General features: G+C 41.6%; 1 protein-coding gene across 1 annotated transcript in view; it reads left to right on the forward strand.

Annotated features, from left to right (window-relative positions):
- The window catches only part of flt3 (fms related receptor tyrosine kinase 3), a 95,325-nt gene that overhangs the window by 31,336 nt on the left and 44,850 nt on the right, over positions 1–19,139 (forward strand). The window contains exons 6-10 of the mRNA XM_072262977.1: positions 3,953–4,064; positions 5,869–6,029; positions 9,893–10,044; positions 10,142–10,292; positions 15,876–16,041. Coding sequence (XP_072119078.1) covers positions 3,953–4,064; positions 5,869–6,029; positions 9,893–10,044; positions 10,142–10,292; positions 15,876–16,041 — 742 coding nt within the window. The remainder of the gene's footprint in view (positions 1–3,952; positions 4,065–5,868; positions 6,030–9,892; positions 10,045–10,141; positions 10,293–15,875; positions 16,042–19,139) is intronic.

Here is a 19,139-nt window from a genome sequence, read left to right on the forward strand (position 1 = left end):
TGAGGGTTGATCAAAAAATGAGGGGCATAGATAGGGTATGTGGAGTATGTTTTCAAGAGTGAAAATGTCATATATAGAGGGCATAGCTTCAGGGTGAGGAGGGAAAATTCAAAGGAAATTATACTTATTCTTTATACTTTATTGTCGCCAAACAATTGATATTAGAGCGTACAATCATCACAGCAACATTTGATTCTGCGCTTCGCGCTCCCTAGAGTACAAATCGATAGTAAATATTAAAAATTTAAATTATAAATCATAGATAGAAAATAGAAAAGGGAAAGTAAGGTAGTGCAAAAAAACCAAGAGGGAGGTCCGGTTATTTGGAGGGTACGGCCCAGATCTGGGTCAGGATCCGTTCAGCAGTCTTATCACAGTTGGAAAGAAGCTGTTCCCAAACTTGGCCATATGAGTCTTCAAGCTCTTGAGCCTTCTCCCAGAGGGAAGAGGGACGAAAAGTGTGTTGGCTGGGTGGGTCGTGTCCTTGATTATCCTGGCAGCACTGCTCCGACAGCGTGCAGTGTAAAGTGAGTCCAAGGACGGAAGATTGGTTTGTGTGATGTGCTGCGCTGTGTTCACGATCTTCTGCAGCTTCTTCCGGTCTTGGACAGGACAACTTCCATATCAGGTTGTGATGCACCCCAGAAGAATGCTTCCTACGGTGCATCTATAAAAATTAGTGAGGGTTTTAGGGGACAGGCCAAATTTATTTAGTTTTCTCAGGAAGTAAAGGCGCTGGTGGGTCTTCTTGGCAGTGAACCCTGCTTGGTTGGACCAAGTCAGGTCATTTGTGATATTGACCCTGAGGAACTTAAAGCTTTTGACCTATTCCACTTGCGCACCACCAATGTAAATGAGGTCGTGCGGTCCGCTACTCCTTCTGAAGTCAATAACCAATTCCTTCACCTTGCTGACGTTGAAGGATAGCTTATTGTCTTCGCACCATGCCACCGGGTTCTTAATTTTCTCTCTGTACTCAGACTCATCATTACCTACAATTGTGGTGTCATCAGCAAACTTATGTATTGAGTTTGATGGAAACTTGGCTACGCAATCATGGGTGTACAGTACAGCAGGGGGCTGAGTACACAGCCTTGTGGGGCACCAGTGCTCAGAGTGATTGTAGAGAAGAGCTTGTCCCCTATTTTTACAGCCTGGGTCCTGCCTGTGAGGAAGTTAAAGATCCAGCTGCAGTTCTGAGTGCTAAGGCCCAGGTTCCGGAGCTTAGGAATCAGTTTATTTGGAATGATGGTATTAAAGGCAGAGCTGTAGTCAATGAAAAGGAGCCTTACATATGCGTCTTTATTCTCCAGGTGTTCTAAGGAGGAATATAGGGCCAGCGAGATGGCATCTGCCATTGACCTGTTACTCTGTTAGACGAATTGCAAAGCGTCGAGGTTGACCGGTAGGCTGTGGTTGATATGTGCCATAACTAATCTTTCGAAGCACTTCATAGCAATTGATGTCAGAGCCACAGGTCGATAGTCATTCAGGCATGCCACCTTGGTCTTCTTCGACACCGGGATTATTGTTGCCTTCTTAAAACATGAAGGGATCTTAGACTGAAGCAAGGAGCTGTTGAAGATGTCAGCAAACACTCCAGTAGCTCACTTGCACGGGCCAGGAGGACCCATCCTGGGACGCCATCTGGGCTCGTTGCCTTCCTTGGATTTACCTTCAGGAAGGTCCTTCTAACGTCCTCCTCGGTGACGATGAATCTCGATGCCAGCAGGTCCGGTTCATCCGGAGGGAGCAGGATGCTCCTCTTCTGTTCGAATCTTGTGTAGAATAAGAAGGAAGAGAAATGCCACAGTTATTGATATTCCCAGCCTTTTCTTTGCACCCAGTGATCTCATTTAGACCCTGCGCATAGTCTACTGGCATCCCTCTGGTTAGCCTGGGCTTCCAACTTGGCTCGATATTGCCTCTTGGCGCCCTTAATGGCTTTCCCCGGTTCACGCCTGGATTCTGTGTAACGACCGGTATCCCCGGACCTAAAAGCTGCAGCTCTAGCCTTCAAAAGGGACTTGACCTCATAATTCATCCAAGGTTTCTGATTAGGGAATACCCGGATCGTCTTGAGAGATACACAGTCCTCCGTGCATTTCCAAATAAAGTCCGTGACAGCTGAGGCATACCCATCGAGGTTAGCTGCCGAGTCCTTGAATACTAACCAGTCCACCGATTCAAAGCAGTCACGGAGGACCTCATCCGTTTCCTCCGCCCAACGTGACACTACTTTTGACACCGTGACCTCCTGCTTCAGTTTCTGTTTGTAAGCCGCGAGGAGGAGTACAGCCTGATGGTCCGATTTTCCGAAGTGAGGTCGTGGGACAGAACGGTAAGCATCCTTGACTGCTGTGTAGCAGTGGTCAAGTATATTCGGGCCTCTAGTGGGGCAGGAGACATGTTGGTATAACTCTGACAGCACCCTTCTGAGGTTGGCCTGGTTAAAGTCCCGGCTGTAATAAGCAAAGCCTCCGGATACCTGGTCTCAAGTTCACTGATGTTGGCATTCAGTATGTTCAGAGCACACTCCACGTCCGCCCTCGGGGGGGGCGGGGAGGGAGAGGGGGAATGTAGACCGCTGTCAGTATGACCGAGGTGAATTCCCATGGCAGATAGTAGGGACAACAATTCACCGACAGGTGTTCCAGGTCCAGGCTGCAGGAGCTTGTCAGTGCCACTGTGTCTGAGCACCACGCAGTGTTGATCAGTAGGCAGACACCATCTCCCCTCGTCTTGCCCGAAGACGCCGTGCGGTCCATCCGCTGGATCAAAAAGCTGTCCAGTCGGATGGCACAGTCGGGAATGGCAGGGGAGAGCCAGGTCTCGGTGAAACAGAATACACAGCAGTTCTGCATCTCCCTGCAGTAGGTGAGTCTCCCTTTAAGATCATCCACCTTGTTCTCTATGGCTTGCATATTAGCTAGTAGGATGGTGGGCATAGGGACCCTGAAGCCCCTCAGCTTCAATCTGACCAGCAGCCCAGCTCTTTTCCTATGCTTCCTCGGTAAATAGTGCATCTTTCCAGGTTTCCATTGATGCAGTGTGTCGTTGTCAGCTCCTTGAGGTTGGTGGACGCGTCCCACGGGTCGCGTCATTGGGTGCTCTGAGTTGGGCCGAGTGATGGGGGAGACTCCGCTGCCACTTCCAGCTGCCGGGGTCCCGGGCTGTCGATTGGGTCGGGTCCCGAAGCCGACACTTAATCCTGGAGGGCCGGGCTCCTGGCTGAAACAAGTCTGTGAGCTGAGTCATGGTTGCGGAGGCCTCCACTCTAGCCGAGCCTCAGGTTCGATTTCCGAGGTCAGCGGCGGAGGCCTAACTTCCGGCAGCTGTGGATGTCCACCAACGGGGCTTTACGGTGGTCGCTCCGGGGAAGCGTCTGGGGCATGTTGATGTCTCCGATGTCACTTCTGTGTGGTCGTCTGCTCCAGAGAGGTGCTGGTCGGAATGGGCTGTGTCTCCAAGCACTCTGGCACAGTAGCAGGCCGCGGGTCTCCAGGAACGTGGTCTGGTCCAGGTGCAGTCTGAAGTTGAAGAAGCAGTTCCGGTGTGGTGATCTCCAGCTGGGTCAGTAGCTTCGCCAGGGTGTTGTTGATCTTGCTAGATGTAGCAGATTGGCAGGGAAAGAAGGGATATGGACCATGTGCAAGCAGGTGGGATTAGCTTAGGCTGGCACAATTGTTCCAGACATCAAGGAATTGTTTCTGTGCTGTCCCGTTCTATGTTGTGTGTTAAATGTTAGCATGATGGAGTCCAGAGTCATACACTACAGAAAAATCATGTCCATGCCAATCAGCAACTACCCATCTATAGAAGGTTGTTATCAGAGTTATTAAGTATATGGTTCTTGGTGTAACTTTTTGCAGCAATTTGCAATATTAAAAACACTTGTTTTTAATTGTCTATAAAAGTATTAATTTTGTTATCCTACAATTCCATTTGACAGCAAAACCCAAGAAGCCAAAGTTGACTATGACAGTAATGCCACGTAAAATGTTGTATTGCACAACAGAAAATTACTTTGTCCCTCAGCTTTCTTGGAGGTTTAACTGCACAAGGTACTCTTCACTTTTATGTTTAGCTCTTGCCATCTTCAATTGATCACTTTGTGAAATGCACCATTTGTCAACATGGGTACCAGGCTTCAATTTACTTGTGTTTCAAATAAAAAACAGGAGAGGTAAGAAGAGATTGAATGGGATGAAATATACAATTTACCATGTAGTACGACCAGGAAGTTATTATATAGAATATGGTACAGTGTAGCACAAGACCCAAGATGTTGAACTGAACTTCTAACCTTCCCTCCTTCAGAACTCTTCATTATTTCTTTCATCTTATAAACGTTCCTGATGTATCTGTCTCTAAAACTACCCCAGCAGTGCATTCCACGTGCCCACCGCACACTGTGTTGGAAACCTGCCTTTGAAAAATTCCCCTATGCTTTCCTCTAATCACCTTAAAATTAAACCTCCTGGTATTAGCCACATACGCCAGGGAAAAAGGCATTAGCTGTCCATTCTTTCTATGCCTCTTATCATCTTATACACCTCTATTGTTACCTCTTGTCAAGTGAAAAGCCCTAGCTTGCTCAATCTATCCTCATGCTGTCTAATCCAGGTCGCATCCTAATAAATCTCCACTGCACCCTCTTGAAAGCTCCCACATCCTTCCCATAATGAGAGGACTAGAAGTGAACACAATGATCCAAGTGTAGTCTAAGTAGGGTTTAATGGGGCTGCAACATTCCTCATGGCTCTTGAACTCAATCCCCTGACTAATGAAGGTAAACACACCATACGCTTTCCTAACCACCCTATCAACCTGCGTGACAACTTTGAAGAATCTATAGACGTGGGCCCCAAGATCCCTTTGTTCCTCCATACTGGTTAAGATCTTGTCATTAACCCTGTTCTCTGCCTACAAGTTCAATCTTCCAAAGAGTATCACTTCACACTTTTCCGGATCTGTCACCAGCTCTGCATCCTATCAATTCAACATTCTACACTATCTATAATACGTCTAACCTTTGTTTTATCTGCAAACTTACTAACCCAACCTACCACTCCCTTATCCAAGTTATTTATAAAAATCACAAAGAGCAGGGACACCAGAACAGATCTCTGCAGAACATTACTGGTCACTGATCTCCAGGCAGAATACTCTCCATGTAAATGACAAAATTTTGGTGTAAGCACACGCCTTCCACTTTGTGATTCAGCTCTAGAAGTCCCTGCCCTATGTCTTTTGCAGGGACTTGAAAGTTTATGAAGCTTGTATCTTATTAAATTTATTTAAGTATACTAAGTTTCAAGTCACAGATTAGAATGCACAAAGGAAACAATTACATACCACAGTATTTTCATACTGCTCTCAGATGGGTTTAGCCAAATATTAAGAACGCAAAGTTTCAACATCTTTTCCTGCAGTTGCTGACATTGCAATGACATTGCAGTTACTGCTTTGTCGAGGATTTCAATGGCCCTTCTGCTTCTATTACAACTCACAATGGAAAGAATTCCATCAGAAATTATCTCTCAATGTCATTTTCTGAGGTTTCTTTGCTCTTCTACCAGAGTTACTAGGAATAACTTGGTGGGCTGATCCCTACAGAAACCAGTAATGTTTACTGAATGAGTCAGAAATGCTTTACAAAGGCAGAAAAGCTATTTCTAAAGGTGGTTTGCAAGGGGATTCAAGAGTCTCAACTGTCCAGTACATTTCATTTATGAGGAAAATTTAATAAGACAGAATGCTTTAACCTAGTTCCATAATCGTTTGCTTTGTTATAGTACAATGCTCCCATAAACCTTCAGAGGATTTGGTAGATCTGTGCACTAACAATGCATTTTGATATTACAGTTTTTCACCTATTCACAATGATAACCATATTGTATCGATTGGATCATTTGGAGTGACAAGACTAACCAAAGAGTTTGATATATCGCAAACTTGTCAAAGTATTGGATATTGTTGTGCAAGTAATATCCAGGGGTCCGAGTGTTCAAACCCTCACACCGTAGGTAATTATAATCAATTGTCCACATCAATAATAAATATTGAAAGGGGATTTTGTTTGAGTCAAAAATGCCATTATATTTTATAGAACAATGATGAAAACAGCTGTCTCTTTCTTTCTGGTATTTTATTTAATGTTCAGCATCTTACAGACTTGCTGGCCAGTGGTTTAGTGGCATCAGCACCTGACTTTCGGGCGAATCAGCACTGAGTTCAAATCTGGCCAGTTCCTTGCACACTTTCCATCCATGCTGGGCTGAGCATTGAACTAGCAACTTGACCTCGTAAAAAAACAAGTCAAAATGCTGTGGAAACAGCAAAAATACCGGCTGATGTGCCACAAGCATGAAAACGAACAACAATGTTACTGAGCTTAAAATTCATGGAATTTGAAATGCCAAGGAATTCATTTTGCAACAAGAGTGAACATGGAATTTATTTTTTTTTTAATTTAGAGATTCAGTGCGGAACAAGCCCTTCCAGACCAATGAGATATGGCACCCAGCAACACTAGCCCAATCACAGGACAATTTACAATGTCCAATTAACCTACTAACCGGTACATCTCTGAATTTGGGAGGAAACTGGAGCACCCGAGGGAAACTCGTGTGGTCACAGGGGGAACGTACAAACTCCTTATGGAAGGCAGCAAAATTGAACTCCAAAGCTCTGAGCTGTAATAGCGTCATGCAAACCGCTACGTTACCAGGGCGCCTAATGGAACTCAGTTCCATCCCATATACTCTGACGTTTTATACTCAGGTGATCGGGTTTAGAATCAGGGTTGATCACTTTTGTAAATCTTCTTCCGGCAACACTACATCAAGGTGGTGGGTTAGCAGGGATTTGCATGGTAGGATTTAGTAGGAGCCGAGACCCAAACCCTTGAATAATCATTAAGGATGCATGCAATTATGCATATGTTTAAAATGCACCTCCAAAAATATTCAGATTTTAATTTTTTGTACACTGCTCTCTTATTACCTCAAATTTAAAATTCTCATCATTGTATTTAATTACTCCCAAATCTTATTTCTGTAATTCATTCATAGAAATGTAACATTTAGAGAGGCCAAGCTAAACAAGGGAATATACAATAAATGGTAAGTTACAAAGGAGCAAGAACCCTGTTGTAACATTATTGGACATACTTCAATTATCATAACCCTGAAAATTCAGCTGTGGTTGTTACCAAAGTACAAAATGTCAGGCATCAAGTAGAGGAAGTATCCATTTTTTTCTGTCGTACATGTGAGGAACACGTACCCCTATATTGCTGAACTTCATTAAACTTTTGGCATTTATTTTAGTTCCTGTAATAAAAAGTTACTAAATTACGTCAAGATAAGTTTTAAATATTTATGTTGCTATTTGGGGAAGGAAATATTTAAAGAAAAAAAATTGCAGTGATTATAATTACTAAAACCTTCTATTGAATAGTACTGTTAACAAACTGCCTGTCAATCATGTCAATGATTTGATAGTAAGTGGTTACACAGCCACGTTTTAGAGTTCCAGTGTATGAATGTTGCTTTATTAATAAAGCAAGCTTGTTGCTTTTCTATTTCAACATCTGACAGTCATTATTTATTTGCCTAACCCAAAGACCAAAGCTATAGCAAAATAAAATTCTGGATGTTAACTTCAGAATTACTAACAACAAAAGAATAAAGGTTAAAGTTTCAAGTGTGTCTTTTATCATTGCTAAATAGCATTGTGTAATTCCCTGACATACTTAAACAGTACTAGGAAATTCAGTGCTCACATTTTAACAAAGCTCATCAATCAAATTAATTAATTCAATTTGGGGGCTATTGTGACTTGGAAAACTTTATTTAAACACACATATTCTGGCTGATGATGCAGAGGCACAGCTGTTAAATGATGTTAGCAGGGGGCCTAGTTTATTATGAACGTTTAGCTTCATTGCCATGCAGTACAGAAGTTACTCACTAGTAACCATTACTCCCTGAGTATGGGTGCCAGCTCCACAAATGGGAATATACAACACCCTGAGCTTCACGAGTTAAGAGGTCTAGAGACTGGGGAGTGAGGTTGTTCAAGATGGCTGTTTCTTGGCCACTACAACTCACTTCAAAAATCAATGGCTTTCCCACCAAAGCACAGCGCAGAAGTTCCAAGTTATACCAAATTGTCCTTCAAAATTGCAATTGGGATCACATATTCATCACATGTATGACCAAAAATAGGCTGCATCCTGTGCATCCTGACTGCTCAACAGAAAGCCCCTGTGAGACTTGTGACAGTGAAATTTCAGTCTGTGCACCTACTACTGTCATTCAGAATGTGGTGATTGATTCAAACAGCTGCCATTTATCAAAACAACCCTACTCAAATTATCAGTCAGTGGTCTTCATCTTCTGAACCATTTGTTCTGGTCATAAAAGATGGTTACCAGATTGTTTAAATAATATAACATGATGTAAACATAGAACAGTACAGCATAGGAACAGGCACTTCAGCCCATCATTAAATTAGCAATCTAATCTCAAGCTAAAGTAATTGCTTCTGCCTACACAATGTTCATATCCTTCCATTTCCCTCACATTCCTGTGCCTATCTAAACATCTCTTAAAACGGCTATGGCTCCCTGTGTAAAAAAAAACTTGCCCCTCACATCTCCTTTGAAATTACCCCTTCTCACCTTAAATCCATACCTATAATCTTATTAGAATGTGTAGATGTGTAGTCTATAAGCTTATTAGAATTTTGCAGAGGGTAACTCTAAATTGATGTTTCCAATTGTTTGCAGTCAGTACCCAGGTCATTACACATATACTGTATATATTATTCCCCTATACCATTTACTACTTTACAACCACTTCCCTCTCTAAAATCATAATCACTTCCCTTTCTGCCCCCACTTCCCTTTTCTGAGACTACCCCCACTTCTGTCTCTTAAGACAATACTGCTTCCCCTCTTGAGGTTACCCTCCTTCTGATCTCTGAGAGGACAAGCATATTCCTTCTTTTCTGAACAGCAATTCCCAACATAGTTTGGACAATTTCATTCTATTACCAAGTAAACAACCAGTGGACGTTCTATAAAACCACTTGGCACACCGGAATAAACGATACTTACAAACGGGCAGGACACTATGGTGCGGCTGGCGGAGCAGCTGACTCACATTTGTCACAGCCTTGTTTCAGTCCTAATCTCCAGTACTGTTTGTACAGTATGGAGTTTGTGCATCTCCCTATGGCCGTGCAGGTTTCTTCTGGATGCTTCTTGTTTGTTTTCACATCATAAAAATATGCGGATTGGTTCTAGATGGTGCCAGAGAGAGGCAACACTTGGTGGCAGCTAACAGCAATGTATTTTCATACCTGAGATGAAACTTTCTGAACCTGACAACTTAAGTGGAAAGAACTGCAGGAAATAACATGTTTCTAAGCCACTTAGATGAACGAGATCACTTTGCACTAGAATTGTCTAAAAAGGAGCAGTGGCCAGTTTAAAGAGGAGAGGGAGAGTGGTGAGACAGGAGCCTGAGATGATTGGTGGAGCAAGGTAGGATCACTCCAGGTTGGGAGAGGGGTGAGATGGGTGGAGCTAGGAGATATTAGCAGCAGGCCAAAAGAGGGGCAAAAAACAGAGACAATTTGACAACTGCTAAAGGAGGATAAGCTGGAACACAAAGGGCTACCAATGCTGAACTCTGATAAGTAAAGAAGGTGCACATTGGTAGATAGAATGGAACCATTGGGGGAGAGGTGAATGGCAGATAGAAGGAAGGGGGGAGTGGGTGGGTATCCTCTTTGTGAACTATGTATGCAGTTTTAAATTCAGTAATGTGATGCTTGTTATGGCATTGCCTATAGTAAACTTTCTGTGTTTGAATTGTAGATCTTACTACCACAGCAGACAACAGAAGTTCAGTCACGTATGTTTACCTGAAAGTTGGAGACCCATTTCTGATGGAATGTAAAGCCTTATATGACAATTACAAATTCAAAATATCCTGGGTAAATGACACAAAAGCAAGAAATACAACAAAGGTATGGTGCTAACTTGAAGTTGTGCATTTCCTTAGTGTGTATTAAGTTTTATTCAATAAACTTCAGCATTGTTGTTATTATTTCAATACTGATACAGATCTTGACAGATTCTATAGCATTTCGAAGTGCTTATGGATTCTTAAGGCGTGAATTGGTGTTTATTAACTCAGTAAGTTTGAAAGACATTGGAACATATACATGTGTTTCTACACAGCATCCAGAGAAGACAATCAACTTAATGGTATTTGGTAAGTTTTTTTCATAACTGAGCACATACAATAGGCTAAATCTTAGTAACAGCAGCAAGCATCTCCAATGCAATCAAGTAACCCAAAATGATTAGCAGGAGGGTTATCAAACAAAATTTGACAAATATATCTATCGGGACAGATATCCAAATCTTTGACAAAGAGGTCAGATTTAAAGGATGTTTGGAAAGAAGGATGCTTCAAAGATAATAGAAGTGCTGATAAGTATTTCAATAGCAGAGAAGCAAATAATTGGGCATAAGAATATAAGTGGCAGAAACAGGAGTAGGCTATTCGGCCCTTCTTGTCTACCTGGCTACTCAGTCTGGTCATGAATGATGTTTTACACATCACTTGATTCCATTAATTTCCAGAAATCTGTAAGTCTCTGTCATAGAGTCAAATAGTCAAACATCATTTATAAGCTGAAGGGATTGTTTCCAGGCTGTTCTGACTCTGTGAAATGAAGAAAAATGAATACAGATGCTAGATTTTTGAAGTAGAAAGCGTAGGAAATACTCAGCAAGTCAGGCAGCATCTGCAGAAGCTGAAGTAGTTAATGTTTCAGATCAAAAGCCCTTTGGAGACAGAGGTGTAGCACTAACTTGAAATTTAAGTTTCTGGAAAAGTGAAAGAATTACTTTACAAAGCAGGTAGGGGAAGGAATATGTAGCTTGAATGTATCTATTTATTGTCTGTCTGCATTATATTTCTGTTACGCATCCTCTCTCTGGGTCTCTGGGTTAAGATAATTTGTTACGGGGTTTGGGTGACAGTAAAAATAAATGAATATAGTCACCTGTTCACCTGCATGGCAGCATAGAGACGGGGTGAGTAGGGAATGTATAATTTTTGTTGACCCGCTTGTCTTCATTTAACCTTCATTCCAATTACGCCTGTCTTTAACTGCTCATCTTTGTTCGAATTTGATCCAATTATGCTCATCTCACTCATCTTTGTTTTATGTGAATTATAGAAGAGTTGAATGATTTTAATTGTTGGTTTGTAATAAAGGATTAAATGCACTTTCCAACTTGGAATTTGGTTGGTTGGAAACGCGTCATACAGTGCGATACTCCCTCACTTAGCCTCTCAGCAACTTGTAATTTGTTTTCAAGTAGTCACTACAGAATAGATAGGATAAACAGAATGTTTGAGGTGAGCAAGGTCAGGGTTGACAAAAGCATGAGTAGTATTTGATGGATTAATACCAGATAACTCTTTAAGCAGAAACAGTCAATTCTGATGCAGACAGAGAAAGTGATTGAATTTGGATTTAATACTGAATTTAATAACCTTGGTTTCATCAGAGCTCTCAATAATTCAAATACGATATCCTTCCTCTATGAACCAATATAATTTTGCCCCCCCTGCTTGCTTGCTGAATCAGGATATTTACTAGCACCAGTTCATATAAGAGGACACCTAACTCCTTCCGAATACCAAGGCCTTTCAGTTTCTCACCATACTTTACCTTTCTATTTAAAAGTCAGTGGTTTGATCACTGGAGTATTAGATGAGCTGGGGGTGGTTTGCAGGGATGAGATGTGTTTGGAGAGAATAGACACGAAATGGGACAGAAACAAGTGAAAGATATGGCATAGCTCAGCTTGGTCCGGCGATCATAAAAGTTACATTTAAAAAAAGACATTGACACCTGTGTCTGAACGTGTCACTATCTTACATGGAAATAGTATGATAGAAGCCATAAGAGAAGTTGCAATGCAAAATGTCTGGAATAGGAAACACACTTGCCTCAAGGCTACCCTCTTCTGGTTTTAATGTAGGCAGAATAAAAAGCAGGTGACCAGCTGATTTGTGGAAAGTAGTATTATGTTGTAATATAGAAACATAAAAAATAGGTGCAGGAGTAGGCCATTCAGCCCTTTGAACCTGCACCCCCATTCAGCATGATCATGGCTGATCATCCAACTCAGAACCCTGTACCAGCCTTCCCTCCATACCCCCGATCCCTTTAGCCACAAGGGCCATATCTAACTCCCTCTTAAATATAGCCAGTGAACTGACCTCAACTGCTTCTTGTGGCAGAGAATTCCATAGATTCACCACTCTCTGTGTGAAGAAGTTTTTCCCTTATCTCGGTTCTAGAAGGCTTCCCCTTTATCCTTAAACTGTGACCCCTTGTTCTGGACTTCCCCAACATCGGGAACAATCTTCCTGCATCTAGCCTGTCCAATCCTTTTAGAATTTCATACGTTTCAATAAGATCCCCCCTCAATCTTCTAAATTCCAGTGAGTATAAGCCTAGTCAATCTAGTCTTTCATCATATGAAAGTCCTGCCAACCCAGGAATCAATCTGGTGAACCTTCTTTGTACTCCCTCTATGGCAAGAATGTCTTTCCTCAGATTAGGGGACTAAAACTGCACACAATACTCCAGGTGTGGTCTCACCAAGGCCTTGTACAATTGCAGTAGTACCTCCCTGCTCCTGTACTCAAATCCTCTTGCTATGAATGCCAGCATACCATTCACCTTTTTCACCGCCTGCTGTACCTGCATGCCCACTTTCAATGACTGGTGTATAATGACACCCAGGTCTCGTTGCACCTCCCCTTTTCCTAATCGGCCACCATTCAGATAATAATCTGTTTACCTGTTTTTGTCACCAAAGTGGATACCCTCACATTCATCCGCATTAAATTGCATCTGCCATGAATTTGCCCACGCACCTAACCTATCCAAGTCACCCTGCATCCTCTTAGCATCCTCCTCACAGCTAACACTGCCAACCTAGCTTCGTGTCATCCGCAAACTTGGAGATGCTGCATTTAATTCCCTCATCTAAGTCATTAAGATATATTGTAAACAACTGGGGTCCCAGCGCTGAGCCTTGCGGTACCCCACTAGTCACTGCCTGCCGTTCTGAAAAGGTCCCGTTTATTCCCATCTTTGCTTCCTGTCTGCCAACCAATTCTCTATCCACATCAATACCATACCCCCAATACCGTGTGCTTTAAGTTTGCACATTAATCTCCTGTGTGAGACCTTGTCAAAAGCGTTTTGAAAATCTAAATATACCACACCCACTGGTTCTCCCCTATCCACTCTACTAGTTACATCCTCAAAAAATTCTATGAGATTCGTCAGACATGATTTTCCTTTCACAAATCCATGCTGACTTTGTCCGATGATTTCACCGCTTTCCAAATGTGCTATTATCACATCTTTGATAACTGACTCTAGCATTTTCCCACCACCGATGTTAGGCTAACCAGTCTATAATTCCCTGGTTTCTCTCTCCCTCCTTTTTTAAAAAGTGGGGTTACATTAGCCACCCTCCAATCCTCAGGAACTAGTCCAGAATCCAAAGAGTTTTGAAAAATTAACACTAATGCATCCACTATTTCTTGGGCTACTTCCTTAAACACTCTGGGATGCAGACCATCCGGCCCTGGGGATTTATCTGCCTCTAATCCCTTCAATTTACCTAACACCATTTCCCTACTAACATGTATTTCCCTCAGTTCCCCCATCTCACTAGACCCTCAGTCCCTTACTATTTCTAGAAGATTATTTATGTCCTGCTTAGTGAAGACAGAACCAAAGTAGTTATTCAATTGGTCTGCCATGTCGTTGTTCCCCATGATCAATTCACCTGTTTCTGACTGTAAGGGACCTACATTTGTCTTAATCAATCTTTTTCTTTTCACATATCTATAAAAGCTTTTACAGTCAGTTTTTATGTTCCCTGCCAGTTTTCTCTCATAATCTTTTTTCCGTTTCCTAATTAAGCCCCTTGTCCTCCTCTGCTGGACTCTGAATTTCTCCCAATCCTCAGGTGAGCTGCTTTTTCTGGCTAATTTGTATGTTTCTTCTTTGGAATTGGTACTATCCCTAATTTCCCTTGTCAGCCATGGGTGCACTACCTTCCCTGGTTTATTCTTTTGCCAAACTGGGATGAACAATTGTTGTAGTTCATCCATGTGATCTTTAAATGCTTGCCATTGCATATCCACCATCAACCCTTTAACTATCATTTGCCAGTCTATCTTAGCTATTTCACGTCTCATACCCTCAAAGTTACCCTTCTTTAAGTTCAGAACCTTTGTTTCTGAATTAACAATGTCACTCCCCATCTTAGGGAAGAATTCCACCATATTATGGTCACTCTTACCCAAGGGGCCCCTCATGACAAGATTGCTAATTAACCCTTCCTCATTGCTCAATACCCAGTCTAGAATGGCCTGCTCTCTAGTTGGTTCCTCGACATGTTGGTTCAGAAAACCATCCCGCATACATTCCAAGAAATCCTCTTCCTCAGCACGCTTACCAATTTGGTTAACCCAATCTATATGTAGATTGAAGCCACCCATTATAACTGCTGTTCCTTTATTGCACACATTTCTAATTTCCTGTTTAATGCCATCCCCAACCTCACTACTACTGTTAGGTGGCCTAACAGTAGTAGTAATGACACTGATTGCATCATTCTATTTTTAACAACAGCTAGCTGAACAAAGGTATTAAAGGCAAAGTCTGTGCAGTGAGAAAATTAGTCACTCTAGAGGATCAAGAAAGCTTACTGTTACACCGCCCTAAAGTAACCTCACTCGCCCACTTGTCAATATTTGATTCCCTGTTTCATTCCTGAATTGAAAATCACCATTTTCTAATCTCATTGACTGCCATCTTCTCCACTGTCAATGAGTGGTTCCACAGCCAGTGGATCTTCTGCCATCTAAATTCGATCCAGTCAGTGCAATTGGGCCACAACCTATACCACCGTTCAACTTCTCACCTACCTACAACAATTGGACCACCTGCCACATTCACAGTTTCCAATATTATTGCCACCTTTTATTCCATATTACTGCCACCTATTATTCCATAAGTTTGTCTCATCACCTTACTTACACATGCTTTATTTTTATTTTAGTTATGGTAGTTTTGTATTACTGTATTTTAATTATAAATGTCTGTACTGATTTCATGTTTCATAACACATTGCATAATATATTTGATAACCAGCTATGGCACCATTCATTTACCTTGGCCACAGAATCAGAAGAGTGAAACAACTTTGACAGTATAATTTTAGGACTCTAATAAAACAACTTGCCTGCATAGTTGCATGAAAGCGAGCCCCTTTCATATTTTAATACTATTAAAATATTGAAGAACTATACATATAAACTTTTCACAAATGACATTTAGGTGTTTATAAAAACATAAATATTTGGTAGGACAATTTGAACTTTTAACCATTTTTAAATGGTATTATGGGATACTATCAATGAGCCAAAATAAAACAAGTATTTTGAGGAAGGACAATGCCAAGTAACTTTCTCTTGTTTTATGTTTGCATGTGGACTATCCAAATTAGAGCACTTGCTCAACTGAAGCACAGGAGTGGTTTCATTCGAAAAGGAAAGTCAGGGTGCCTATTTTCTTCTAAATTGTACTGTAACTAACTATATTTTTATTATTTAATATACTATATGTTACTGATATTAACAGTATGTGAATACATTTTATATCCATTTTTATGTGTTAGTATATGTAGAGGCTTCAAAAAATAAGGTGTGATAAAGCAATAAATATGTCACCTGTTCTTTTTGCAGAGGAAGGATTTATAAATTCATCAACTGTAAATGAAGTAAATAGTATTGATAAAGATGAAAACTTTTGCTTTGAAGCCAAACTTAATGCATTTCCACTTATAAGATGCCAGTGGTATTTCTCCAAAAAAGTCTTCCCATGTGAACCTACAAATTTATTTGGAAACAGGTACAGTTTTTAGCTTTTGCCGGGCAATGTAGAGAAAGTTAATGTTTTCTGGAACATTTATCACCATACATATGGTCTTTAAGTGTTCTGTGTTAAAGCAGGTCGTAATTCAAGTTGTGCAAATGACTTTTAAATGATAGCTGCCTCCATCATTTGCAGCTTCTATACTCTGCTTCTGAACCATCTAAATACTGGCTTATTCACGCCAGAATTACTCCTAATCAGCACTAGCTTTCAAGTTCTTGGACACTATAATGGAGCATGTATTGTGTTCCTGCTGCTTTTGCAAGAAGACTAGGACCACCTTGGGCCTCCAGTGTCTGAGTACAGAACTTGCACTCAGCAAGTCAGGGAGCGGCCTTGTAACTGCTGAGTAAACTGAATCTAAACAACCTGGGTGGTTGTGAATGAACTGTTCAGGAAAGGTCAGTCAACAACATTGAAAGAACCTTACATAAAGATTGACCCATTCTGTGTGCATCCAATGGGTGTAGGCAGAACCCCAAGTGAGGAAACACATTCTTATCGCCAGAGTATATTCCTATCTCAACTCCTCCAAAGAGCAACCTTACCACAGGCCAAGGTTGAAAAATACTTTGATACAATATCCATTTCTGTGTCTACTGAGTGGTGCAGTAGTTGGGACCGCTGCCTGGTAGCATCAGGGTTCAATTCTGTGAAGTTTGGCTTTCCTCCTGTGACTGCACGGATTTCCTCAGGTACTCCAAATGCCTCTCATCCTGAAGACACAGGTGACTTCAAATTAACTCTTGGTGTAAGTAGATAGCTAACGAATCAGAGGAGAAATGATGGGCATGTAGGAGGTTGCAGGGCTACAAGGAAATAAGAAAAGGGTGAATGGGACCAATATGGCTGTTCTGCTAGGAGTCAAGGGCCTGACTGGCCTCTTGTGTCATATTAAGTATGTTCTGGGACTCTTTCCATGATTCTCTTTTCTTTGGATCTGGGGTGTCACAGGACAGGCTAGCGTTTCTTGCCTACCCCTTAGGTCTTCAACATGACATGAGTGAGCCACCTAAAAGCACCTCTGCAGACTTATCCCAACCATGCAGTTGTTTAGGGAGCTTTCAAATTTAAAACCACTGGCGATGAAGGAACAGCAATTTGAAAAATGATTTGCACCATTATGAGGGATAGTTTGCAATTTAGAAGGGAGCTTGTAGTTGATGGTGAACCCATGCACCAGGTGTCCTCATCCTGCTTTGGGGTTGTCACAGGCTTGAGGTACTGTTGGAAAGGCGTGTGTGAATAACTGTAGTGGACCACGCAGACTGTGCACTCTGTGCTGCTCGTGGAAGAATGAAAGTTTAGGGTGGTGGATGAAACGCCAGACTGGTGGACTGTTTCATCTTGGATTATGTCAAGGATGTTGTTGGAACTGTATTCATGTAGGCAGGTAAAAAATATTCCATCACGTTCCAGACTTATGCCTTGCAGATGGTGAAAAGGCATTACAGTGTCGCAAGATGAGTCATTCACTGCAAGACACCTAACCTCAGAATTATTTATATTGCCAGAGTATTTATGCAGCTGGTGCAGATGAATTTCTGGTCAACTCACCTCTGGAATATTGATTATGGGGAGCATAGTGACAGTACACTATTGAATGTCAAGAGTAGGTGCTGGGTTCCCTCATTGTTAATGGCTATTGCTTTGCACTTTAGTGGTGTGAATCTTGCTTGCCACTGAACAGTTTGTGCCTGAACGTTGATGCCTTAGTGCATGCTGGCATGAACTGCTTCATTTGCTGAAATAGAATTCAACATCATATAGTCATCAGCAAACCTCCCCACTTGTTGAAAGGAAGGTCACCTGATGAAACAACTGTGGATGTTTATGCCTCCGGAGAGATAATGAGACACCCACAGCAGCCATCTTCCCTAATGTATTATGGCTTCAGCCAATGAGGCGTTTCCCCTTTGGTGCCTATCTTACTAGGGCTCCTTGACATCATGCCAAAGGCAGCCACTTTCATCTTACCTTTAGAATTCAGTTCATTAGTGTGGACTAATGCTCTGTTAAGATATCAAGTGAGATGTTCTGGTGAAACTCACACTTATTTTTGTTTAGCATATATCTAGTCTGGTATTGTTAGGTATGCACAGTATGCTCCTGTCTTCATTTCTCATTGAACCATAGTTAATCCTTTATTGGTAATGGTAGAGTGAGGGATGTGCTGATCCATATGAAAGCAGATTGTGCGTATGTTTCTGCTAATTTTAATTGACACTTGATTTTGATCTCCCAGCACTGCTCTGAGTCTGTTTCATTTAGTATGCTTGTAGTGTCAAACAAGTGGAGGATGAACAGATATTAGATATAAAATTAACATATCATGGACAGAGGCACCTGCCTCAAATAAATTGGTGATTTTTGTTTGTAGTTCAATTAACAATGTTAATTATGGAGCATGTCGTGTCATTCGCTTGGGTTTATTTGTTAGCTGTTTGAACATATTGGCAACTCAGTGCTTTGCTAGACCATTTCTAGGTGGGCCAGAGTCCAATTTTCTGCCTGGCCAGATAAGGACTGCATATTTCCTGCCCTGAAGGAAACGTTCTACCCACAGAACTCAGCTGCGGCGAGTCCTACACACAATCTATTCTTAACTTTAGAATACGTTGTTGGTGTTTATACTTGAATTGAAGATTTGACCAGAGCTATTTATTATTAGAACATAGGACACTGAACAGTACAGCACAGTGAGGCCCTTTGGCTCACAATGTTATGCTGACCTTTTAACCTTCCCTACCACATAGCCCTCCATTTTTCTTCCATCCATGCACTTATCTACGAGTCTTTTAATGTACCTGCCTCTACCAATCTGTATGGCCTTGATTTGTGCTTCCATGGATCCATCACCTCAACTGTGGCTTGAGTAGAAGAACATAATTCCTTCAGGGGAAAGACAATGGTGCCTTCATTCTGCACAACATCGTGCAAGATATGTTAAGATAAATTCTTTGTGCATTTCATCTGACAGGCCAGAAAATGTGTGGCCAGCAAATTTCAGTATGCTTCCCCTAAATGTTCCTCACAATGGGTCAGTGCTACTGTGCGGAATCTCCAATAGCACA

This window comes from Mobula birostris, chromosome 7 (assembly GCF_030028105.1).
Source record: "Mobula birostris isolate sMobBir1 chromosome 7, sMobBir1.hap1, whole genome shotgun sequence".
Lineage (NCBI taxonomy): Eukaryota > Metazoa > Chordata > Chondrichthyes > Myliobatiformes > Myliobatidae > Mobula > Mobula birostris.